Raw genomic sequence first — 27,406 nt, 5'->3', positions numbered from 1 at the left:
TCCCGCCAAGCGCTGATCAGGGATGCACATAACGTATCTGCATCCATGGTCAATTTTTGGCGTGACTTTTTTTTTACGTATCCCCGACGCTTTTTTTTATCGCATCCGACCGTGCGTCCTGCAGCGGCCGATCAGTGCACTGCGTCTGTGCGTTTGAAAAGTCAAATGGCGCTCCTTCTCTTCTGAGCCCCACCATGCGCTCAAACAATTACTTTCCACCACATATGAGGTATCTGCGTACTCAGGAGAAAATGCACAACACATTTTATGGTGCATTTTTTCCTGATAGCCTTGTGAAAAAAAAAGCTACCTAGTTGAAGCAACCGTTTTGTGGTAAAAAAAAAAAAAATTTCTTTTCACGGCTCAACGCTATAAACTTCTGTGAAGCCCCCAGGTGTTCAAAGTGCTCACCAAACATCTAGAAAAATTATTTGAGGGCTCTAGTTTCCAAAATGGGGTCACTTGTGGGGGAGCTCCATTGTTTAGGCACCTCAGGGGGTCTTCAAACCCGACATGGCGTCCGCTAACAGGTGCAGCTAATTTTGCACTCAAAAATTAAAATGGCGCTCCTTGCCTTCCGAGCACTGCTGTGTGTCCAAACATTTGATTTCCACCACATATGAGGTATCTGCGTACTCAGGAGAAAATGCACAATAAATTGTATTGTGTACTTTCTCTTTTCTCCCTTGTAAAAATGAAAATTTTATGGCTAAAGTAACATTTTTGTGTTAAAAAGTAAAAAATTTTCATTTTTTCCTTCCACATTGCTTTGGTTCCTGTGAAGCACCTAAAGGGTTAATAAACTTATTGGATGTGGTTTTGAGCAGTGTGAGGGGTGTAGTTTTTAGAATGGGGTCACTTTTGGGTATTTTCTGTCACCTAGGCCTCTCAAAGTCACCTCAAATGTAATGTGGTCCCTAAAAAAAATTATTTTGTAAATTTTGTTGGAAAAATGAGAATTTGCTGATGACCTTTGACCCCTTCTAACTTCCTAACGGAAAAAAAATTTGTTTCGAAAATTGCGCTGATGTAAAGTACACAAGTGGGAAATGTTATTTAGTAACTATTTTGTGTGACATATCTCTCAGATTTATGGGCATAAATTTTCAAAGTTTGAAAATTGCGAAATTTTCAAAATTTTCGCCAAATTTCCTAAATTTTCACAAATAAACGCAAAAAATATCGGCCTAAATTTACCACTGCCATGAAGTACAATATGTCACGAAAAAACAATCTCAGAATCGCCAGGATCCGTTGAAGCGTTCCAGAGCTATAACCTGTCAAAGTGACACTGGTCAGAATTGCAAAAAATGGCCCGGTCATTAGGGTGTTTTAGTGGCCGGGGGTGAAGGGGTTAACCAATATCATTGTTGTGTTGCATTCAATAAATTTCTTGTGCACTAGACTCTGGTCCTCCTGTTTTTCACACTGACTTCTGAGTCTGTGCGGCTGGTCAGGTGAACAACTCAGACAATACTACATTGCTGTTGAGGGTCTTCTGTATATAATTTGTACACCATCTGTCTATTACTTCAGGTAACAAGGGATCTGTGGCTCTCTGACTCATGTTCTACTTGTAGCTCTGAGTGATAATACCAGACAAAACCCATGGTTAGGAGTGGTGCTGGTTCTGACAGAAAGTAGTATTGTTTTTCTACTACTGCACTATCCCTATACTAAAGAATTGCGTCCCCACCGGAGTCCGCTCCAGCGACTTCTGCTCCGATCGCCAGGCGACGCCGTGTTCCTACCATGGATAGTGCTGGTGATGGGAGAAGAGTCGATGCCAGCGGCACCGGTGGGCGCAGGCTCCGATCATCCACTGGGCTGGGTTATCTTGGGATCTTCAGTACCACTGGCTGACTGTGGGTGGTGTGTGTCTTCCAGCTAAAGTTACCATCATTCAGCTACAGCCAAGGGGAAGACACCACACCCTTCTTATTTCCCCTCCTGTCTGCTGACCTCTGCCAGAGATAGTTCTGATATTCTGGCTCCCGTTCTGTTTTGTGATTCTGGTGTTCTGACTTCTGCTTGTTCCTGACTACCCTCCTGCCTGTTTTTGTACCTCGCTGACCGATCTGGATTTGACCTCTGCTTTGTTTTCGGATTTCGTCTTTGCCTGCCGATTCTGTCCCTGTTCGGCAATTCCTGGTTTGACCCTGCCTGACGACTACTCTCTTGGACTGCAGCCTTCCACAGGTAGTGATCACCGGGGCCCTGTGTAATTCCAAATCCCTGTATAGGGGTTAAAGGGTTTCAGGGTTCTGTGGGTTCTGCTTGGTGAGTGGCTTCCCTCTAGCCTGCCATTACAGCCCGTCTGAGTCTGTGGATTCAGGTAGGCGTTACAACCCCAATGCGGTCACCGTATCTTCCTTTATGTACACAGATTAGTGTTAAACTGGAACCAAAACGATGGCTGCTTTTTGAAGACAATAAAATACACCAAGCAAATTATGTACAGAACAAGATTTTATTATAATAAAAAAAAAGAAAAAAAAAAAAAAAAAAAAAAAACTTTATCCAAAAACAACGTAGGCCAAAATGGCGAGTAAAGTCTTTCTGACGGTCATAATGTAGGATATAATCTTCCACTGATCCGAGCAGTCTGATCCTGGACTGTGAGCAAACACCGAAAAACAGAGAGCACTGGGCGAGGGTGGTGGGAAGGAGACGGCTACTGGTAATATAACTCCAGGTTCATCCCATCATGGATTTCATCTGGAGGGGAATCTGTTAAGGAATCATTGGATATGTACAGGTGATTGGGGCATGTACCAAGACTGTCGGGAAGCAAACTAAAAAACCGTAATAGGGCTTGAAGCCGCCTCCCCACCTCTAGCTCCCAGGATGCAGATATCAGAGAATATAGTGGTGCCAATATTCAAAAAGGGGACAAAAACTGAGCCAGGTAAGTTTAACCTCTACGGTAAAATCCTTGAGGGTTTCTTGAGAGATGCTATACTGGAGTATCTCAAGAAAAATAACCTTATGACAGAGTATCAACATGGGTTTATGAGGGATCGATCCTGTCAAACTAATTTGATCAGCTTCTATGAAGAGGTAAGTTCAAGCCTGGACCAGGGAAATGCAGTGGATGTTGTGTATATGGACTTTTCAAAAGCTTTTGGTACGGTGCCACACAAAACGTTGGAACATAAAATGAGAATAATGGGGATAGGGGAAAATATGTTTAACTGGGTTAAAAACTGGCTCAGTGATAGGAAACAACGGGTGGTTATTAATGGTACGTACTCAGACTGGGTCTCAGTTCATAGTGGGGTACCACAGGGGTCAGTATTGGGCCCACTTCTTTTCAACATATTTATTAATGACCTTGTTGGGGGGGGCATGCGGAGTAGAATTTCAATATTTGCAGATGATACTAAACTCTGCAGGTTAATCAATACAGAGGAGGATAATTTTATATTACAGGAAGATTTATGTAAATTGGAGGATTGGGCTGAGAAGTGGCAATTGAAGTTTAATGTAGATAAATGTAAGGTCATGCACTTGGGTAGAGGAAATAAAATTTATAATTATGTACTTAATTGTAGAACACTGGGTAAAACAGACACAGAAAAAGACTTGGGTGTATGGGTGGATGGTAAACTTCACTTTAGTGGACAGTGTCAGGCAGCTGCTGCCAGGGCTAATAAAATAATGGGATGTATTAAAAGAGGTATAAGTGTTCATGAAAAAAATATAGTTCTACCTCTGTACAAGTCACTAGTGCGACCGCACTTAGAATACTGTGTACAATTCTGGTCACCGGTATATAAGAAGGACATAGCTGAACTGGAGAGGGTGCAGAGAAGAGCGACCAAGATTATTAGAGGAATGGGTGGGCTGCAATACCAAGACAGGTTATTAAACTTGGGGTTATTTAGTTTGGAAAAACAAAGGCTTAGGGGGGATCTAATCACAATGTATAAATATATGAGGGGACAGTACAGAGACCTTTCCAAAGATCTCTTTACACCTAGGCCTGCGACTGGAACACGGGGGCATCCGCTACGTCTTGAGGAAAGAAGGTTTAATCATAATCACAGACGAGGATTCTTTACTGTACGAGCAGTGAGACTATGGAACTCTCTGCCGCATGATGTTGTAATGAGTGATTCACTACTAACATTTAAGCAGAGCCTGGATGCCTTTCTTGAAAAATGTAATATTACCAGTTATGTATATTAGATTTTATGACAGGGTGTTGATCCAGGGAACTAGTCTGATTGCCGGATGTGGAGTCAGGAAGGAAATTTTTTTCCCTATTGGAGCTTGTTTGCCACATTGTTTTTTTTTTTTGTCTTCCTCTGGATCAACATGTTAGGCTACGGGTTGAACTAGATGGACTTAGAGTCTCCCTTCAACCTTAAAAACTATGATGCTATGATAATGGTGGAGGAGGGAGCACCTGCTCGGTCTTACACCATTCAGCCTGTGCAACTGAGCGTCTCAGCGCAGCAGATGCAATGACGTCACTAGATCGCACCTGCCGAGGAGCCTCAGTCTCCAGAGCTGCGTGTTGGAGGACCAGGAGCAAGGGGTTTAGTGTTTGTTTTCTTTTTATGGTCATTCACTTGTGGAGGGAGGAGGTAAAATGTGGGGCTATTCTCATTTTGCATCTGTGGCGTGTCATACTGTATCGAGAAGTACAGTGGGGCCATCATATCAAGCTGTGGGGGCCAGAATACTGTGTATGGGGGGCAGTGGTGGCTATCAATGTGTTGTGGAGCTATGGAGGATCATACTGTGAGCATCAATTCTGTATATAGGGAGTTGTAGGTGAGAGTACTACATATGGGGGGGGGGCAAGTGTCATCATTAGATATGTGGGTTCATACTTTTTGGGAGCTGTGTGGGCCCTCAAACTATGTGGGGAGCTGTAGGAGCCATCATACTAAGTTGGGGGGATATACTGCGTGTAGGGGGCTGCGGTGGCCCTCACACTGCGTATAGGGGGCTGCGGCGGCCCGCGCACTGCGTATAGGGGGCTGCGGCGGCCCGCGCACTGCGTATAGGGGGCTGCGGCGGCCCGCGCACTGCGTATAGGGCGTATAGGGGGCTGCGGCGGCCCGCATACTATGTATAGAGGGTGGTGGCGGCCCTCATACTGCGTATAGAGGGCTGTGGTGGCCATCATACTGTGATGGGGAAATGGGGGCTCATACTCTGAGGGTCAGAGATCTGTAGGGGATCATAACATGTGGGGAGCTGTCGGAGACATCATACTGTGTTGCGAGGCTGTTAAGGATCGTGTTGTGGTGGGGATTTGTGGCTGAATCATACTGTGTGGGGGACATAATACTGAATGTGGGAACATACTATTTGGAGGGCAGTGGGGGCTCATACTGTGTGGGGAGTAGTGGGACCATCACAGTTTGGGGGGACTGTTGATCATAGTGCAAAACCTGAGTAAAAGAAGAAGTATGAGTAACTGCCTTTAATACATTTTTATAAAAACCAGTAAAGGATATGGTCTTCACCTGCTCAATAAAAAGCAATAAAATAATTATAAGTTAATATTGAACAGAAATAATTTCAGCTTATTGCTTTGGCCCTCCACATAAGTCAACATCTCTGACATGGCCCCTCAAGAAGATTTAATGTGCATCCCTATACTAGATGAGGACATGGCTGCTTGTAAAGGGTTAATTTAATATGGGGAACACTTCTGGTTCTAAATGGTTTATCTGAGTCTTTCGCTACATACAGTATATCACAAAAGTGAGTACACCCTTCACTTTTTTTTTTTTTTTAAATATTTTATATCTTTTCATGGGACAGCACTGCAGATCTGAAACTGTGATACACTGTACAGTGTCGGTGTGCAGCTTGTATAAGTGTAAATTTGGTGTCCTCTAAATAACGCAAAACACAGCCATTAATGTCTAAACTGCTAGCAAAAAACTGAGTACACCCCTAACTAAAAATGGTCAGATTGTGCATCCACCATTATTTTCAAGCACTGCCTTAACTCTTGGGCATGGAGTTTCTCAGGAGCTGCTGGATCCTCTTCCATCCTCCATGACGACATCATGGAGCTGGTGGATGTTACACACCTTGAGCTCCTCCACCTTTCGTGTGAGGCTCCACAGATGCTCCATAGGGTTTAGGTCTGGAGATGCTTGGCCGGTCCAGCATCTTTACCCTCAGGTTCTTTAGCAAGCCAGTGGTGGTCTTGGAGATATGTTTGTGGTCATTACCTTGTTGAAATACTGCCCTGCGGCCTAGTGTCCGAAGGGAGGGGGATCAGCTTCAGTATGTCACTGTACATATATACACAAGATGAATAACACAACCTCGGCACTATAGCAGAAGAGTGAACGCACCGTTCCTGAAGGGAACGGGCTACAATGGTGAGTGGATACAAGATGGTGCTCACCTGATAGTCCCAAGGAGCAGGGAAAAACAATTTTCAAGTGGAAAGGAATCTGCAACACTTACCGGTAAAATACATACAATTTATTTTATCTCACCGAAGAGATTGATGAATCAATGGAAAGAGGAGATAAAGCGCAGAGGTGCAAGAGATGTCAGACGACGGGCATTTTGTGCATGTGTGGCCTTCTACGGGTCTGCGATTCATTCACTAATGAGGGAAAATTACGAATTAGGCACAATTTGGCCATTTTCCTTAGGAGTGTACTCACTTTTGTTGACATTAATGGCTGTGTGTTGAGTTATTTAGAGGACACCCAATTTACACTGTTATACAAGCTGCACACTGACACTGTACATTGTATCACAGGGTCAGATCTACAGTTTTGTCCCATGAAAAGACATAATGAAATACAAAAAATATTGAGGGGTGTACTCACTTTTCCATTATACTGTACATGCAGAGCCCAACGCAGAAACACTAAGAAGCTGTAGCAGGTTTTAACTGTTCCTTTTCCTTATGACCTACTGCGCCATACTATAAAGAAATCCATCTTAGGTTATGTGCCAACAGTGCTTTTTTTTCCAGCACAAAAAAAAGCTGCTTTTTTTTTGTGCTTTTCATGTTTTCACGCTCCTTATGTATTGAGATAGAGGGAAAAAAAGTTAAAAAAAAAAAAAAACAGAAACAATTGACATGTCGCCTCTTTTTTCAGCAAAAAAATTAAAAAAAAAATTAAAAAAAAAAGCACTGGGCACAAAAAAAAAAGCACTGTGGGCACTGCACGTCACGATTCTCATAGACTTTGCTGGGATGCATTTTCCATGCTTTTTATCGGTTAGCAAGTTAAAAAGCATGAAAAAAAAAAAAAAAAGTCCTGTGGGCACAAGGCCTTAACATTGCTTTATACATCAATACATCCATAAGAAAATATCTCTCAACATAGGTATGCATAGTGAAGAAATAAAAATCACCATAATATCCATACAAAATGCAATAGTAAAAAAAGTAGCAGTGAAATTGTGTACGTATGGAATACTCTAATAGGTGCGTACCCAAAAATACAGGACTAAAAAAATGTGTCTAAGTGCGAAAGGCAATAATAAGCATATAGGAAAAAGCGCATATAAAGAAGTGTAAAATACAATTGTTTATTGAAACATGAATTAAATTAGGAGGAAAAAGTAATCCATAAAAACAAATGGACAATCTGTAGCACAATGAATGTCCAGTAGGTGGCACCAAGGCACTACCAGAGAGTAGCTGGCTAATAGAGTTAGGGTATGTGCGCACGTTGCTTTTTACCTGCTTTTTACCTGCTTTTTTGCTGCTTTTTCTTCTGCGCTGTTTAATGCCAAAATGGATGTGTTCTTCTTTTCAAGCAAAGTCTATGGGAATTTGGGTTTCTTGTTCACACTATGTTGTTCAAAATGCTGCCTTTTTGGGGCAGAACTTTGGTCAAAAACTCAGCTTTTCAAAGAAGCAACATGTCAATTGTTTTTGCCATTTGGGTTTTGCACTGCAAAGCTGAGTTTTTGACCAAAGTTCTGCCCCAAAAAGGCAGCATTTTGAACAACATAGTGTGAACAAGAAACCCAAATTCCCATAGACTTTGCTTGAATAGAAGAACACATCCATTTTGGCATTAAACAGCGCAGAAGAAAAAGCAGCAAAAAAGCAGGTAAAAAGCAGGTAAAAAGCAACGTGCGCACATACCCTAAAGCAGACCATGCTCATAGTTACAATGAGTGGCAGTGCGTATATTAGTAGATTAAACGTATACAGTACCAAAAGTGAAGGATATGAAAGAAACAATAAACAATAGTAATGATGGTGGCTGTATATACGTCTAGATATAGACCATAAACGTCAGGTAACTAGATCAGTGCAGTACTAAACATGAAAAGTCAGGAGTAGAAAATTACCTAGTATCTGCCGTGGCGTCACCTCCCTGACGTGCGTTTCGCTGTATCATAGTATCATAGTTTTTAAGGTTGAAGGGAGACTCTAAGTCCATCTAGTTCAACCCGTAGCCTAACATGTTCATCCAGAGGAAGGCAAAAAAACCCCAATGTGGCAAACAAGTTCCAATGGGGAAAAAATTTCCTTCCTGACTCCACATCCGGCAATCAGACTAGTTCCCTGGATCAACACCCTGTCATAAAATCTAATATACATAACTGGTAATATTAAATTTTTCAAGAAAGGCATCCAGGCTCTGCTTAAATGTTAGTAGTGAATCACTCATTACAACATCATGCGGCAGAGAGTTCCATAGTCTCACTGCTCGTACAGTAAAGAATCCTCGTCTGTGATTATGATTAAACCTTCTTTCCTCAAGACGTAGCGGATGCCCCCGTGTTCCAGTCGCAGGCCTAGGTGTAAAAAGATCTTTGGAAAGGTCTCTGTACTGTCCCCTCATATATTTATACATTGTGATTAGATCCCCCCTAAGCCTTCGTTTTTCCAAACTAAATAACCAAGTTTAATAACCTGTCTTGGTATTGCAGCCCACCCATTCCTCTAATAATCTTGGTGGCTCTTCTCTGCACCCACTCCAGTTCAGCTATGTTCTTCTTATATATCGGTGACCAGAATTGTACACAGTATTCTAAGTGCGGTCGCACCAGTGACTTGTACAGAGGTAGAACTATATTTTTTTCATGAACACTTATACCTCTTTTAATACATCCCATTATTTTATTAGCCCTGGCAGCAGTTGCCTGACACTGTCCACTAAAGTGAAGTTTACCATCCCCCCATACACCCAAGTCTTTTTCTGTGTCTGTTTTACCCAGTGTTCTACAATTAAGTACATAATCATAAATGTTATTTCCTCTACCCAAGTGCATGACCTTACATTTATCTACATTAAACTTCAATTGCCACTTCTCAGCTCAATCCTCCAATTTACATAAATCTCCCTGTAATATAAAATTATCCTCCTCTGTATTGATTACCCTGCAGAGTTTAGTATCATCTGCAAATATTGAAATTCTACTCCGCATGCCCCCAACAAGGTCATTTATAAATATGTTGAAAAGAAGCGGGCCCAATACTGACCCCTGTGGTACCCCACTATGAACTGAGACCCAGTCGGAGTACGTACCATTAATAACCACCCTTTGTTTCCTATCACTGAGCCAGTTTTAACCCAGTTACACATATTTTCCCCTATCCCCATTATTCTCATTTTATGTACCAACCTTTTGTGTGGCACCGTATCAAAAGCTTTTGAAAAGTCCATATACACAACATCCACTGCATTTCCCTGGTCCAGGCTTGAACTTACCTCTTCATAGAAGCTGATCAAATTAGTTTGACAGGATCGATCCCTCCATAAACCCATGTTGATACTCTGTCATAAGGTTATTTTTCTTGAGATACTCCAGTATAGCATCTCTCAAGAAACCCTCAAGGATTTTACCAACCGTAGAGGTTAAACTTACCGGCCTATAATTTCCCGGCACAGTTTTTGTCCCCTTTTTGAATATTGGCACCACATTTGCTATGCGCCAGTCCTGCGGTACCGACCCTGTTATTAAGGAATCTGTGAAGATTAAAAAAAATGGTCTATCACAGAACTCAATTCCTGTAGTACTCTGGGGTGTATGCCATCCGGGCCCGGAGATTTGTCAACCTTAGTGATTTCGAGGCGGCGGCGTACTTCCTGCTGGGTTAAGCAGGTAATATTCAAGGGTGAATTTATGCTATCACTGGTCATGTCATCTGCCATGGCATTTTCTTGTATAAAAACCGTAGAAAAAAAGTCATTCAGCAGGTTGGCTTTACCCTCATCCCCTTCCACCATTTCACCAAGACTATTTTTAAGGGGGCCAACACTATCGCTTTTCAGTTTTTTACTGTTTATGTAGTAAAGAATATTTTAGGATTATTTTTACTTTCTCTCGCAATGAGTCTCTCTGTCTCAAACTTAGCTAACTTAATTTGCTTTTTACATATTTTATTTAATTTTCTATAATTATATAATGCCTCATCACTACCTACCCTCTTTAATTCTTTTAAGGCTTTCTGTTTTTCTTTTATTGCTTCCCTTACAGCTCTATTTAGCCATAGGGGTTTCCTCCTATTTCTAGCATGTTTGTTCCCATAGGGTATATTTTCTGCACAAGCCCTATTCAAGATGCTCATAAATGTCTCCCATTTGCTTTGTGTACTTTTATTACTTAGTACATCATCCCAGTTTATTGCACGAAGATCATCTCTCAACCGTTTAAAATTTGCTTTCCTGAAGTTTAGTGTCCTTGTAGCCCCTCTACTATACATCTTACTAAAGAATACATGAAAACTTATTATTTTGTGATCACTATTCCTCAAGTAACCCCCAACTTGTATATTTGATATGCGGTCTGGCCTATTGGTTAGTACAAGGTCTAGTAGTGCTCCCCCTCTTGTGGGGTCCTGTACCATTTGTGAAAGGTAATTATCTTTCATTGTTATCAAAAATCTATTTCCTTTGCTGGAACTGCAAGTTTCTGTTCCCCAATTTATATCAGGATAGTTAAAGTCCCCCATAATAATTACCTCTCCGAGACTCGCTGCTTTATCAATTTGCTTTATGAGGAGATTCTCTACCTCTTCCATAATATTCGGCGTCTTATAACACACCCCTATCAGTATTTTATTATTCATTCTCCCCCCCCTTATCTCCACCCATAGGGACTCTACATTCTCAGTACCCTCACATATGTTGTCACACAGGATGGGTTTTAAGGATGATTTTACATAGACACACACCTCCCCCTCGCTTATTTGTACGGTCATTCCTGAATAGGCTATAACCCTGTAAATTAACAGCCCAGTCATAGCTCTCATCCAGCCATGTCTCTGATATCCCCACTATATCATAATTTTCTTCCAACAATATTAATTCTAATTCCTCCACCTTATTTGTGAGGCTTCGGGCATTAGTGTACATGCACGTTACGTATGACTCTGTACCTGTATTCCTGCTTACTGTATTAACTGTCCTAACCCTTCCCCCCGTACCACCCCCAATTTCATTACTTGTGCCCTGGTCACTATCTGCACTACATTCCCCTTCTATAAAGTGAATACCCTCGCCCCCCATTCCTAGTTTAAACACTCCTCCAACCTTCTAGCCATTTTCTGCCCCAGCAGAGCTGCACCCTCCCCATTAAGATGCAGCCCATCCCTAGCATAGAATCTGTAGCCAACTGAAAAGTCGGCCCAATTCTCCAGGAACCCAAAACCCTCTTTTCTACACCAATTCCTGAGCCACCTGTTAACCTCCCTGATCTCTCTTTGCCTCTCTGGTGTGGCTCGTGGCACAGGTAGTATTTCTGAAAATACCACCTTTGAGGTCCATGCTTTAAGCTTACAACCCAATTCCCTGAAATCATCTTTAAGGACCTTCCACCTACCTCTAACTTTGTCATTTGTGCCAATGTGTACAATGACCGCTGGGTCCTCCCCAGCCCCTCCCAGTAATCTGTCAACCCGATCAGCGATGTGCCGAACTCGAGCGCCAGGAAGACAACACACTGTTCGGCGATCCCTGTCTTTGTGACAGGCTGTGTTTGCCTTCTTTCAGGGACACTGGCATCATGCTACTGAGCCTGACGTTTATGGATTGTACAATATCTACACTGATATACAACCACAATCATTACTATTATTTGTTTCATGTGCTTCACTTTTGTATATGTTTAATATACTACAATGCATACTGGCACTCATTGTAACTACTATTAGGAGCATAGTCTGCTTTACTATTAGGCTGCTTTCACACATCCGGTGTTTGCAGTGCAGCACAATCCGGCTCAAAAACCTATGCGACGGATGCGTCGAAAAAAACGGATCCGTTGCATAAGTTTTTCAATGCGGCCTATCCGTTTGACGGATGCGGCTTGATACTGAGCATGCGCAGTTCAAAAAACACATCCGGCGTCCATAGGCTTGCATTGTAAATCGCGCCGGATGCGGCGCAATGCGTTTTTTTCGCCGCAGACAAAAACGTTCACTTGAACGTTTCATCTGGCCACCTCATGGGCTAAATATGCAACGCAACGCAAGGCCATGCGGCACAATCCGGAGCTAATAAAAGTCTATGTGGAAAAACCGCACCTGGCGGTAAAAAAAAAAAGGATGCGGTTTTCCCACAAAGTGCTGTATTGTGCCGCACAGCAAAAAACGGATGTGTGAAAGCAGCCCTAGCCAGCTACTACCTGGCAGTGCTTTGGTGCCACCTACTGGGTATTCATTGTACTACATCTTGTCCATTTGTTTCTTATGGCTAAGGTTATGTGCCTACATGGTGGTTTTTTTGCATCTTTCCTTGCTTTTTTCTTCAGTAAAAGCAAAGAAAAAGCATGCCAGTAAAGTCTATGAGAATTGTGACTTGCTGTGCACATGCGGCTTCTTTTTTCTTACAGATTTTGTTGCTGACAAAAAAAAAAAAAAGCAGCATGTCAATGGTTTTTTTTCTGCATTTTTTATAATCCCCTGCAATACTTTATCACTACAGGGGATTATAGTGCAGCACTTTGCATAACACACCATGCATCTGGCTTGGTGTGTGAGGCGATCCGTAGCTCAGTAACCTGGGGTTGTCATGGTGACGACCCAGGGTTACCATGTCCGCGATCGGGTTCCTGTGATTGCATTCCAGGGACCCCATCACCAGCAACTCCTCTCCCTTCCTCCTGAATGCTGCGATCGCACTGATCACAGCATTCGGGGGGAGAGGGGGGGTTAAACTGCCGGGAGCGGCGCGGGCACCATTACGAGCGGAGAGAGCTGGGTCCCAGTTGTAACATGATCTGGAGACCCGGTGGTGACCACAGGGGTACAGCGCCTGAACCCCCGTGATCACCATAATTATAAAATGCACACAAAAAAGCATGAAAAAAAAACATGTGAAAAAACATGCAAACAATAAAAAAAAGTGAGCTTTTCAGCTGCTTTTTTCCTGCCAAAACATGCGTTTTTATGGGCAGACTTTCTGCACATAAAAACACAACATGGGTACATAGCCTAAAGGCCCCGTCACACGCTACGATATATCTAACGACATGTCGTCGGGGTCACATCGTTAGAGATGTCGTAGCGCGTGACAGCTACGAGCAACTGTGAGCAAGCAAAAATACTCACCTCGTTGACACGTCGTTCATTTTCATAATGTCGTTCCTCCATCTGTGCGCCGGTTGTTCGTCGTTCCTGAGACAGCACACATCGCTCCGTGTGACACCTCGGGAACGATGAACATCTCCTTACCTGCGTCCCACCGGCAATGCGGAAGGAAGGAGGTGGGCGGGATGTTATGTCCCGCTCATCTCCGCCCCTCCGCTTCAATTGGCCGGCCGCTGTGTGACATCGCTGTGACACCGAACGTTCCTCCCCCTTCAGGAAGAGGATGTTCGCCGCCCACAGCGAGGTCGTTAGGGAGGTAAGTGCGTGTGACGGGGGTTAACGACATTGTCGAATTGCCCGTGACGCACAAACGACAGGGGCGGGTGCGATCGCACGATATATCGTCGCGTGTGACGGGGCCTTTACGCCATCCCCCAGTTTTAATCATGTTTCCACAAACAATTGCAGTTTAGATCACGGTCTATATGCGCTGTTTTCTGTATGCTTATGTCAATGCATCCAGTAGGAAGGACAGCAGCACAAACCTTCCCTCTTTTTACGCGGTCTCCAAAGACAGTGGTATCTCTAAGCTCAGAGGCGGGAAGCCTCACACAGCTGCCAAGACAGTGAGGCAGCGCAGAGCCCGACTTCAGCCTCTTTCTCTTAAAAGACCAGAGAAGGGGTTAACGCCGTGCATCAGCCAAAATGAAGATGTGGAAATGTTGATGATAATGAACTCTCTTTTTATTCCATAGGTCTACGTGTTTCGAGGTGAAAACCTCTTCCTCAGGACCAGTGCATCAACAGAAGTGGATTGTTGATGTACTGGTCCTGAGGAAGAAGTTTTCACATCGAAACGCGTAGACCTATGGAATAAAAAGTTCATTATCATCAACATTTCCACATCTTCATTTTGGCTGATGCGCGGCGTTAACCATTTCTCTACTCCATTTTCAATGTTCATCCACGTGGGGCTGCAGCAGACGCCAGTATCTCACGCGTACTAGTGGTTGTGACTTTCACAACTGAATCCGGTGAGTGTATATTCCTATATACCGTACCTATCCATCTGGTATTACACTATTAGCGCTCCTTATTTTCAGATTTGCTCTTAAAAAGGCCAGAACATTTATTACTAAATTACTGAGGACATATTTGACGTTTCCTAATTATATACAGTGGGTACGGAAAGTATTCAAACCCCTTTAAATGTTTCACTCTTTGTTTCATTGCAGCCATTTGGTAAATTCAAATTAGTTCATTTTTCTTCATTAATGTGCACTCTGCTCCCCATCCCCCCATCTTGTCAGAAAAAAAGAAATATAGAAATTTTTGCAAATTTATTAAACAAGAAAAACTGAAATATCACATGGTCATAAGTATTCAGACCCTTTACTCAGCTTGAGTAGAAGCACCTTTTGAGCTAGTACAGCCATGAGTATTCTTGGGATCCTGGATTTGGGGATCCTCTGGCATTCTTCCTTGCAGATCCTCTCCAGTTCAGTCAGGTTGGATGGTGAATGTTGGTGGACGCCATTTTCAGGTCTCTCCAGAGATGCTCAATTGGGTTTAGGTCAGGGCTCTGGCTGGGCCAGTCAAGAATGGTCACAGAGTTGTTCTGAAGCCACTCCTTTGTTATTTTGGCTGTGTGTTTAGGGTCATTGTTTTGTTGGAAAATTAACCTTCAGCCAAGTCTGAGGTCCAGAGCACTCTGGAATAGTTTTTCTTCCAGGATGTCTCTGTACTTGGCCGCATTCATCTTTCTTTCAATTGCAACCAGTCGTCCTGTCCCTGCAGATGAAAAACACCCCCATAGCATGATGCGGCCACCACCATGTTTCACTGTTGGGATTGTACTGGGCAGGTGATGAGCAGTGCCTGGTTTTCTTCACACATATCGCTTATAATTATCACCAAAAAGTTCTATCTTCGTCTCATCAGACGAGAGAATCTTATCTCTCATAGTCTGGGAGTCCTTCGTGTGTTTTTTTGCAAACTCTATGCGGGCTTTCATATGTCTTGCACTGAGGAGAGGCTTCCGTTGGGCCAATCTGCCATAAAGGCCCGACTGGTGGAGGGCTGCAGTGATAGTTGACTTTGTGGAACTTTCTCCCATCTCCCTACTGTATCTCTGGAGCTCAGCCACAGTGATCTTGGGGTTCTTCTTTACCTCTCTCACCAAGGCTCTTCTCCTACGATTGCTCAGTTTGACTGGACGGCTAGAACTAGGAAGAGTTCTGGTGGTCCCAAACCTATTCCATTTAAAGATTATGGAGGCCACTGTGCTCTTAGGAACCTTGAGTACTACAGAAATTGTTTTGTAACCTTGGCCAGATCTGTGCCTTGCCACAATTCTGTCTCTGAGCTCCTTGGACAGTTCCTTTGACCTCACGATTCTCATTTGGTGTGACATGCACTGTGAGGTCTTATATAGACAGGTGTGCGCCTTCCCAAATCAAGTCCTATCAATTTAATTAAAACACAGCTGGAGTAGAACCATCTCAAGGAGGATCACAAGGAAATGGACAGCATGTGACTGAAGTAGGAGTCTCTGAGCAAAGGGGTCTGAATACTTATGACCATGTGATATTTCAGTTTTTCTTGTTTAATAAATGTGCAAAAATGTCTACATTTCTGTTTCTGACAAGATGGGGGGTGGGGTGCAGAGTGTACATTAACCCCTTCACTCCCGGCCACTAAAACACCCTAATGACCGGGCCATTTTTTGCAATTCTGACCAGTGTCACTTTGACAGGTTATAACTCTGGAACGCTTCAACGGATCCTGGCGATTCTGAGACTGTTTTTTCGTGACATATTGTACTTCATGTCAGTTGTAAATTTAGGCCGATATTTTTTGCGTTTATTTGTGAAAATTTAGGAAATTTGGCGAAAATTTTGAAAATTTCGCAATTTTCAAACTTTGAAAATTTATGCCCATAAATCTGAGAGATATGTCACACAAAATAGTTACTAAATAACATTTCCCACTTGTCTACTTTACATCAGCGCAATTTTCGAAACAAATTTTTTTTCCGTTAGGAAGTTAGAAGGGGTCAAAGGTCATCAGCAATTTCTCATTTTTCCAACAAAATTTACAAAATAATTTTTTTTAGGGACCACATTACATTTGAGGTGACTTTGAGAGGCCTAGGTGACAGAAAATACCCAAAAGTGACCCCATTCTAAAAACTGCACCCCTCACACTGCTCAAAACCACATCCAATAAGTTTATTAACACTTTAGGTGCTTCACAGGAACCAAAGCAATGTGGAAGGAAAAAATGAAAATTTTACTTAACACAAAAATGTTACTTTAGCCATAAAATTTTCATTTTTACAAGGGAGAAAAGAGAAAGTACACAATACAATTTATTGTGCATGTTCTCCTGAGTACGCTGATACCCCATATGTGGTAAAAATCAATTGTTTGGGCGCACGGCAGAGCTCGGAAGGGAAGGAGCGCCATTTGAATTTTTGAACGCAAAATTAGCTGCACTCATTAGCGGACGCCATGTCGGGTTTGAAGACCCCCTGAGGTGCCTAAACAATGGAGCTCCCCCACAAGTGACCCCATTTTGGAAACTAGAGCCCTCAAATAATTGTTCTAGATGTTTGGTGAGCACTTTGAACACCTGGTGGCTTCACAGAAGTTTATAGCGTTGAGCCGTGAAAAGAAAAAAAATTTTTTTTACAACAAAACGGTTGCTTCAACTAGGTAGCTTTTTTTTTCACAAGGGTAACAGGAAAAAATGCACCATAAAATGTATTGTGCATTTTCTCCTGAATACGCAGATACCTCATATGTGGTGGAAATCAAATCTTTGGACACACGGCAGTGCTCGGAAGGCAAGGAGCGCCATTTGAATTTTTGAGTGCAAAATTAGCTGCACTCATTAGCGGACGCCATGTGGGGTATGAAGACCCCCTGAGGTGCCTAAACAATGGAGCTCCCCCACAAGTCACCCCATTTTGGAAACTAGAGCCCTCAAATAATTTTTCTAGATGTTTGGTGAGCACTTTGAACACCTGGGGGCTTCACAGAAGTTTATAGCGTTGAGCCGTGAAAAGAAATTTTTTTTTTTTTACCACAAAACGGTTGCTTCAACTAGGTAGCTTTTTTTTTCACAAGGGTAACAGGAAAAAATGCACCATAAAATGTATTGTGCATTTTCTCCTGAGTACGCAGATACCTCATATGTGGTGGAAAGTAATTGTTTGGGCGCATGGCGGGGTTCAGAAGAGAAGGAGCGCCATTTGACAGCAAAATTGGTTGGAATCATTAGCGGACGCCATGTCACGTTTGGAGACCCCCTATGGTGCCTAAACAGTGGAGCTCCCCCACAAGTGACACCATTTTGGAAACTAGAGCCCTCAAATAATTTTTCTAGATGTTTGATGAGCACTTTGAACACCTGGGGGCTTCACAGAAGTTTATAGCGTTGAGCCGTGAAAAGAAATTTTTTTTTTTTTACCACAAAACGGTTGCTTCAACTAGGTAGCTTTTTTTTTCACAAGGCTATCAGGAAAAAATGCACCATAAAACGTATTGTGCAATTTCTCCTGAGTACGCAGATACCTCATATGTGGTGGAAAGTAATTGTTTGAGCGCATGGCGGGGCTCAGAAGAGAAGGAGCGCCATTTGACTTTTCAAACGCACAGACGCAGTGCACTGATCGGTCGCTGCAGGACGCACGGTCGGATGCGATAAAAAAAGCGTCGGGGATACGTAAAAAAAAAAAGTCACGCCAAAAATTGACCATGGATGCAGATACGTTATGTGCATCCCTAATCAGCGCTCGGCGGGATGCACGGACGGATGCGATACAAAAAGCGGCGTGAATACGGAAAAAAGTCACGCCAAAAATTGACCATGGATGCCGATCCGTTATCTGCATCCCTGATCAGCGCTTGGCGGGACGCACGGACGGATGCGATACAAAAAGCGTCGGGGATACGTAAAAAAGTCACGCCAAAAATTGACCATGGATGCCGATCCGTTATCTGCATCCCTGATCAGCGCTTGGCGGGACGCACGGACGGATGCGATACAAAAAGCGTCGGGGATACGGAAAAAAAAGTCACGCCGAAAATTGAGCAGGGATGCCGATCAGTTAACTGCATTCCTGATCAGCGCTTGGCGGGACGCACGGACGGATGAGGTGTAAAAATGGACAGGGGATACGGAAAAAAAAAAAAAAAGTTATACTCACAGTACCCAGAGGACTAGCAGGAGGATCACTGACCAGAAGAGCTGCAGAGGAACAGATGGCAGAGAGATGGACAGCTTTACAGGAGCAGCAGGCAGATCAGCAGAATGCCCAGGAAGGACCCAGCGATGGACGCAGATGTGATCAGGCCGGTGAAGACAGGTAAGAGGACGTCGGGGGAGAGCAGAGGGGGGGGTGGGAGCAGAGGGGGGGCTGAGAGCAGAGGGGGGGGAGCAGAGGGGGAGGGGGTAGAGCAGAGGGGGAGACCGGAGAGGGAGCTGCAGAAGCAGAACAGAGATAATGGGGGAGGCAGTCAGAGGGGGGGGGGGGGTTGGGGGGAGCAGATCGCGGGGGGGGCACGGCAGGGGCTATCACGGCAGCGCGCAGGGGCACCACGGGAGCGCGCACGGGCTGCAAAGTGAGCACAGTACTCACGTGCAGCAGCAGCAGCGGCGGCGGCGGCAGCAGCAGCGGCGGCGGTGGCGTGGTACCACAAGTACCAGCCACTGCACGCTGCAGACATGTTGGGGGAGGGCTCGCAGCGGCAGGGGGCATATCGCAGCAGGGAGGCAGATGGCAGCAGGGGGCAGATTGCGGCAGGGGGGCAGATCGCAGCAGAGGGGCACATCATGGCAGAGGACAGATCGCAGCAGGAAGCAGATTGCAGCAGGGGGGCACATTGTGGCAGGGGGGCAGATCGCAGCAGAGGGGCAGATCGTGGCGGGGAGCAGATCGGGGGGACACATCGGCAGGGGGCAGGGCCATCACAGGAGCGCGCAGGGGCTATCAGGCGCGCAATACTCAAGTGGGGCAGGAGCGGCGATCGGGCGGCGGCAGCAGCGTTGTGTGGTACTACAAGTACCAGCCAGTGCACGCCGCAAACATGCTGGGGGAGGGCTTCCCAAACCAACACAGGCCTGGGGAGGGCGGCCACCTCCAGATCAGACCGCCCCACTGCACACTGATTGGAGCGATTGCGCGTCATAGCACGATCGCTCCAATCAGTGCTGCAGGGGCTGGGGGCGGCATGTTTGAGGTCCACCTATGATATGCTGCAGCAGCTGCGGCATCTCATAGCTGGATCTCACAGGATCGCACTAATTCGGGCATTATTTTTGCCGAAATTAGTGCGATCGATGTGGTTGGCGGTTCAGATTTGAACAGCCAATCACATCGATCGTCGATAGGGGGTGGCGATGCCGCCCCCCCTGGGGTCAAGCAAAGGTCCCCTGCTGTAAGAAACAGCAGGGGACATCATTTGAAAGCCGTTGCTATGGCCACGGCAATCAAATGAAGTTTAGGCCGTAAAATTACGTCCCTGGTCGTTAAGTCACGTTAAAATAGGACGTAATTTTACGGCCCGCGGTCGTGAAGGGGTTAATGAGAAAAAAAATGAACTTTTTTGAAATTACCCAATGGCTGCAATGAAACAAAGAGTGAAAAATGTTAAGGGGTCTGAATACTTTTCGCACCCGCTGTACGTTTCTCTGGGGCGTGATAGGTCATCTAAACAAAATCAATGTTTCCTCCCTATGTCCTGCACATCTACAATATTTGATAGTGTCCACATAACATAGCAGGGGGTCTGTGTACATGTGGAACCTCTACAAGCTCCAGGACAGCACCGTCACTCCACATTATGTCACCAATTCCTTGGGAGCACCCCTGAAGCGCCCCGATATTCGTTCTCTTCCAGTGAGAGATCCACAACAATACGCTGATAATTGTACATTTCTTCATACTCAAAAAGGATACAGTCACCAAGAGTAACGTGGTCTTTAAATATTGTATACCTAAAAAAAACCAAAAAAAAAACCATTTTTAGACTGTATGTACCGTCATTACAGATCAAGTCACATTTAACCACTTAAAGACTTGTCCTTTTTTATCCAGGAGGGGATTGAGAAAAAGAATATAGCAATTCCGCATTTGTATATGACAATCGCTGCACGGTATACATTTCCTGATAACTATATTCTGCATGTTAATACTACTACAGCGATACCAGAAGGAACTACTGTGTTTTTCCAAAAATAAAACAATGTCTTATTCTTTTTTTTTTGCACAAAAAAAAAAAAAAGCTCTAGGGCTGATTTTTGGAGTAGATTTTATTCTTGGACACTCAAACTTACCAGGGCCTGGAAAGCTTAGTGGCTCCCAGGTCCTGCTGTGATCTCTGGCGGGCCCTCCCAGCAGGTATGCTGCACGCTGCCTCCCCTGCTACTAGCCGACACACTCACATACATCACACCACACACACACACACTCACTACATCCAGCGGTACAGAATGCCTCCAGCCGCAGGGAAGGGAAGAAGTTACGTGTCGCAGGTCCTGTAACCAAGCAGTCCACCCGCAGGTCCTTGAACTCCACCTCACTAGGTCTCAGGATCAGTATCGCTGGATGTGTGTGTGTTCGCGCGCGAGATCTGATGGGTGATTGGGGGGGGTGCGATCTGATGGGTGCGACCTGACGTTACTTTTTTGTGCGTTTTTATGTCACCGGGGTTCCCTGCAGCTATTTCCTCATCTCATCATTTAACGCAGGACCTTGCTGCAGGGAACTCCGGTGACATCACAAGGTGAATAGAGTTCATGCCGGCGGATCACCGGGGTTTCCTGCACCTAGGCCACATAGCCATTGTCAGCCGACACTTTTTCATATTGCGGTCATTAGCGTGGGACCTTGCTACAGGGGACGTGGGTGCCCTGGTCTGTGAGGCGATCTATACCTCAGCATCCCAGGGTCATCATGGTGACGACCCAGGGTTACATTGGCAGCGATAGGGTCCCTGTGTCGCATTCCAGGGACCCGATCGCCAGGGAGAGGTAAGCGATTCCTTTCATTGCCTCCTGAATGCTGTGATCACACTGATCGCAGCATTTAGAAGGTTTAAGGGAACCTGTCACCAAATTTTTCCCTATTAAACTAAAAGTGTCACCTTCTGCAGCTCCTGGGCTGCATTCTATGAAGGTGCACCTTGGCCCTGACTCCCCCTTCCAGACCCCAAAAATAACTTTATAACACTTGGCCGTTAGGTATGCTAATTACCTGTGTTGGCCAGATGGACGGGCTCATTTTCTGCTCCTTTATCCCCCTCCTATAGCTGATCGCTGTCCTCCTTTTTTGATTGATGTGATGACGCCTTCATCATCCTCCTCGTCGCATTTTCAAATCTCGCGCCTGTGCAGTCATGTTGGATCGCGCAGGTGCATATCGCTCTATATAAAACATCTTCACTCGCTCGCGCCGGTGAGCTAAATGCGCAGGCGCGAGATTATGGTCGGCGCTGTGCATAACCTCACCAGCGTCATCCTCATACCCGCCCAAAATCTCGCGCCTGCGCATTTAGCTCACCGGTGCGAGCTAGGGCAGCTATGTTTTATATAGCGTGAACTGCGCCTGCGCGATCCAACATAACTGCACAGGCGCGAGATTTGAAAATGCAACAAGGAGGATATCAGAGGCGTAATCACATCAATCAAGAAAGGAGGACAGCGATCAGCGGCGGGAGGTATTATCATACCTAATGGCCAGGTTTTATAAAGTTATTTTTGGGGTCTGGAAGGGGAGTCAGGGCCAAGGGGCACCTTCCTAAAATGCAGTCCCGGAGCTGCAGAAGGGGATTTTTTTAGTTTAAAAGGGAAAAATCTGGTGACAGGTTCCCTTTAAAATGCCGGGTGCTGCACGAGCGCTGCTCCAGGAGGCAGCGAGAGCCAGGGTCCGGCTGTAAGATCAGCTGTTGACCCGGAAGCGATCGTGGGGGTGGAGAGAAGGAAAGTGGGCTCATGGCTAAAATAACACAACATGGGCAAGTAGACTTAGAAGCATTTTTTTTTAGCAAGAAAAAAATCATCTTGATCAAAATGTTGCTCGTCTTATAGTCCAGAGGCCGCTTCCTGTGATCGAGGAGAATATTGACAGCATCCTTCCTGATCATGGAAAGAACGGTCTCTCTCCTTCTGTCCGACACTGATCAGCCTGTGCATGCGTGTGTATATAGCAGGGGCGCGCGTGCCAGACCCTGGGCGGGGGGGCGCATGATAGACCGGGGAGGGCAGGGGGGAGGGGGCGCGCGTGCCAGACCGGTGTGGGCGGGGGGGAGGGGGCGCGCGTGCCAGACCGGTGTGGGCGGGGGGGGAGGGGGCGCGCGTGCCAGACCGGTGTGGGCGGGGGGGAGGGGGCGCGCGTGCCAGACCGGTGTGGGCGGGGGGGGGGGGAGGGGGCGCGCGTGCCAGACCGGTGTGGGCAAGGGGGGGGAGGGGGCACGCGTGGCAGACCGGTGTGGGCGGGTGGGGGGCGGGTGGCGGGGGGGGGAGGGGGCGCGCGTGCCAGACCGGTGTGGGCTGGGGGGGGGGGGAGGGGGCGCGCGTGGCAGACCGGTGTGGACGGGCGGGCATGCCAGAGCGGTGTGGGTGTGCGTGCCAGACCGGTGTGGGCGCGCGCGTATTGTGACAAATAAGTTGCTCTACAAATTATAAGATGACCCAATGAGCACTAACCAGTATAATCCCCCCGCTGTGACCAAGACTACGCACCCCAACAGTAGCAATAACACCATATATTGTCCAGTGACGCCCATAATGTGAGTTCTGCTTTCCGAGATTATCCCCCTTCTGTATGTAGGTTGCATTAGGATATAACCCCACGTTTACACGCACATTGCAGGCCACAGCTCAGTTTTTGATGACCGACGCCGGCCACTGACATCTAGCAGCAAAAGATTTTGGATTTTGACAGGCGATCGTCCCCGGTACTCACCACTTCTTCAGGACGATCTTCTCCCACCGTGTTCCTGTCTGAGCAGCGATCAGCTTCTTCAGGTCTTTGATTGTGTCTTCTGAGCTACACAACAGAGTTAAGGAAACAGCCAAATAAAATGATCGCCTGCAGCGAAGGAGAACAGAAGGATATCTGACAAACTGAGCCAGATGCCAGAGGTGTGACGACTTCTACCGGGAGGGATGGGCCATACCCTCCGCATCAGGTGGAATCACCCAGCCACAAAGAGAGGAGACCACGGGATTTCCTACAGCTTCCAATGGAGTCCTTGTTTCTGCCGGACATTGTAAGGATACTTGCATTTTACTCGCACTTTCTTCCCCAACCGGTCGTTACACACAACCTCGATCATGACGAGTCCTAGCGATAAAATAAAGTCATCAGATTCAGTCTCTTTATGGGAGGCCTCCTACAAGGGGTTGTCCAATACTTTTACATTAAAGGACTATCCTTAAAAGGGAACCTGTCACCAGTTTTTTGGCCTATAAGTTGCGGCCACCACCACCGGGCTCTTATATACAGTATTCTAACATGCTGTATATAAGAGCTCAAGCCGGGGGTATAACATAAAAAACACTTTATAATACTTACCTAACGGTCATGCGGTGGGCCTTATGGGCGTCTCTGTTGTCCAGTGCCGGTGCCACCTCATTTGTCCATCTCTGTGCTCCTTCTTCTCTAGCCGCGGTGCATGACGGGTCAGACGTCATCCACACTCGCCGGCATTCAGGTGCTGAGTAGGAAAGATCAAAGTATTGTAGTGCGCCTGCGCAGGACCGGCGAGTGTGTATGACATAGCCGTGTCATGCGCCCAGGCTTCAGAAAGAGGACGAAGATGGCTGAAAGACGAGGCGCCGACACTGGACAACGGAGACACCCATTAGGCCCACAGCGCGACCGTTAGGTAAGTATTATAAAGTGTTTTTTATGTTATACCCCAGGCCTGGGCTCTTATATACAGCATATTAGAATACTGTATATAAGAGCCCGGTGGTGGTGGCCGCAGCTTATAGGCCAAAAAAGTGGTGACAGGTTCCCTTTAAGATTAGGTGATCAATATCCGGTTGGTGGGGGTGCAGCGCCTTCACAGGCTGGATGTGATCAGGTATGGAGCTGCGCAGCGCTGCAACTTGTATAGTGGCTGTGGCTAGGTACTGCACATTCGACCCTCTCCAAATGAATTAGGGAAATGGGAGGGCGGGGTGTCTGCTGTACCCCAATGTGGCCACTGTGCAGCTCTGTAACTGATCACATCTGCCACCAGAAACAGCCGGTTTCTGAAAGATCTTCTGAAAAAAACGCTCTGTTTCCCCATTGACTTTCATTACACACAGGAACTCGAGTCGCACACATCTGAGCATCCCACTGATCATTACAAGTACTGAGCACCCGAGCATGGTAGTGCCCCCTCATCACTAGTTACGAGCACCCGAGCATGGTAGTGCCCCCTCATCACTAGTTACGAGCACCCGAGCATGGTAGTGCCCGCTCATCACTAGTTACGAGTACAGAGCACCCAAGCATGGTAGTGCCCGCTCATCACTAGTTACGAGTACTGAGCACCCGAGCATGGTAGTGCCCCCTCATCACTAGTTACAAGTACTGAGCACCCGAGCATGGTAGTGCCCGCTCATCACTAGTTACGAGTACAGAGCACCCAAGCATGGTAGTGCCCGTTCATCACTAGTTACAAGTACCGAGCACCCGAGCATGGTAGTGCTCACTCATCACTAGTTACGAGTACCGAGCACCCGAGCATGGTAGTGCTCACTCATCACTAGTTACGAGTACTGAGCACCCGAGCATGGTAATACCCGCTCATCACTAGTTACGAGTACAGAGCACCTGAGCATGGTAGTGCCCGCTCATCACTAGTTACGAGTACTGAGCACCTGAGCATGGTAGTGCTCGCTCATCACTAGTTACGAGTACTGAGCACCTGAGCATGGTAGTGCCCACTCATCACTAGTCTTCAGTAGGCCACCAGCTGCTATGGTTCCCAGTGATTGTGTTGTGGGGTGCCAAAATCTACGCACCATTTAGATGTCGCTGTCAGAGATTGATAGCAGCATTAAGTGGTTAAACAGTAGGCATAGAAGCAGGTGCTGCCGACACCCAGTGCAGGATCCTGTGAGCACTTAGAATACTGTGTACAATTCTGGTCACCGATATATAAGAAGGACATAGCTGAACTGGAGAGGGTGCTGAGAAGAGCGACCAAGATTATTAGAGGAATGGGTGGGCTGCAATACCAAGACAGGTTATTAAACCTGGGGTTATTTAGTCTGGAAAAACGAAGGCTTAGGGGGGATCTAATCACAATGTATAAATATATGAGGGGACAGTACAGAGACCTTTCCAAAGATCTCTTTACACCTAGGCCTGCGACTGGAACACGGGGGCATCCGCTACGTCTTGAGGAAAGAAGGTTTAATCATAATCACAGACGAGGATTCTTTACTGTACGAGCAGTGAGACTATGGAACTCTCTGCCGCATGATGTTGTAATGAGTGATTCACTACTAACAATTAAGCAGAGCCTGGATGCCTTTCTTGAAAAATTTAATATTACCAGTTATGTATATTAGATTTTATGACAGGGTATTGATCCAGGGAACTAGTCTGATTGCCGGATGTGGACGAAGGAAGGAATTTTTTTCCCCATTGGAACTTGTTTGCCACATTGGGGTTTTTTTGCCTTCCTCTGGATCAGCATGTTAGGCTACGGGTTGAACTAGATGGACTTAGTTTCATAGTTTTTAAGGTTGAAGGGAGACTATTATCCACTCCTAAGACAGCACCGTACACCTGACAGGGCAGGCCACTATGTAATAAGTTGGGAAGGGGTTAAAAAAAAAGTCTGTCGGCTCTAAAATCTGCATCAAGGTGAGCAACTGGCGATTGTTGGGCTCCTCGTGTTAAAAGGAGCTTAACTTTTAGTTTAAAAAATCCACAAGATTTCTCCAAAACTTTATTATATGCAAATGAGGTGCTTGGAGCACAGTGGGTGGGGCCACAGCTGGAGCATCTCCCCTGCACTGGCTAGCTTAGGGACTATGCCCACACCACATGTTGGAAAGGGGTGGAGCCTCCAGTGGGAGGTTTCTGCAGGTCACATGGCCCCTCCCACTGTGCTTTGAGCAGCTAATTTGCATATGTCAGTGTACACCGCCTGTGTCACTCGCCCTCCAGGAGACCCCCCTTGATCTGTCGTACGCCACGCCCTGCAGCAGGAGTTGGGTCATAGGCTACGGTCTCTACAATGCGCACGGATGGCGCTGGCGCTCTATGGTCCCCATTCTTGCAAGACAGGAGGAAGAAACCATCACATTCCAGTAATCCGCCATCTTGATAATCCACCAGTGAACGGTGATAATGTGGAATTTCACAGGAAAAAAAATGGGACCCAAGGAAAAGGCGGAGTCTGGCGTATAAAGTGAACGCCCCCCAGTGGCGGGAGCGGTATCCATCCAAGGGCAGCACAGATTCACCAACTTAAGGTCCAATAGTCCGGACTCTCCCCTTACCAAGTACCTGGATGCCGGATTAAAGGACGTTTCCTTTGTAGCAGCAGCATCATATAAGCTTTACACATTCCCAGCATGCCTTGCTACACAACCATTACTCAGAAGGCATGCTGGGACTTTTAGTCCTGCAATAACCCTCTGGGCAATTAAACAGACGCCATTTCTGCCTTATAACCCGTAAATCCCAGTAACCCGAGCACTGCTCTTACCGTACGGCTGTCACTGTGAGGAACCGGCCACTAAACTCTAAGGAAACTTCCGCCGGAAAAGATTGGTCTTCTCTGTACAGCAGCGCGGCGTCTATGGTCGCGGCCTCTCTAGCCCGCTGGAGGTCTGCTCTATGGTGTGCGCGCTGCTGCTATCAGACACCAGAGGGCGCTCGAGTGTCAGGCGTTT

The 27,406-nt window shown here is 46.0% G+C and overlaps 1 protein-coding gene across 1 annotated transcript; it reads right to left on the bottom strand.

Annotated features, from left to right (window-relative positions):
• Window positions 1-2,469: 2,469 nt before the first annotated feature.
• Window positions 2,470-27,316, bottom strand: UBL5 (ubiquitin like 5). The gene is made up of 5 exons (XM_075343075.1): window positions 27,220-27,316; window positions 23,780-23,843; window positions 23,463-23,546; window positions 20,457-20,494; window positions 2,470-2,718 (listed from the first exon to the last, which is right to left on the bottom strand). Exons 2-5 carry the CDS (start codon window positions 23,833-23,835, stop codon window positions 2,675-2,677), a joined length of 222 nt encoding a protein of 73 aa, XP_075199190.1. The 5' UTR covers window positions 23,836-23,843; window positions 27,220-27,316; the 3' UTR covers window positions 2,470-2,674.
• Window positions 27,317-27,406: the final 90 nt, after the last annotated feature.

This window comes from Anomaloglossus baeobatrachus, chromosome 4, assembly GCF_048569485.1.
Source record: "Anomaloglossus baeobatrachus isolate aAnoBae1 chromosome 4, aAnoBae1.hap1, whole genome shotgun sequence".
Classification (NCBI taxonomy): domain Eukaryota; kingdom Metazoa; phylum Chordata; class Amphibia; order Anura; family Aromobatidae; genus Anomaloglossus; species Anomaloglossus baeobatrachus.
The sequence above is the reverse complement of the archived record's forward strand: the minus strand, read 5'-3'. Positions and strand labels throughout refer to the sequence as shown.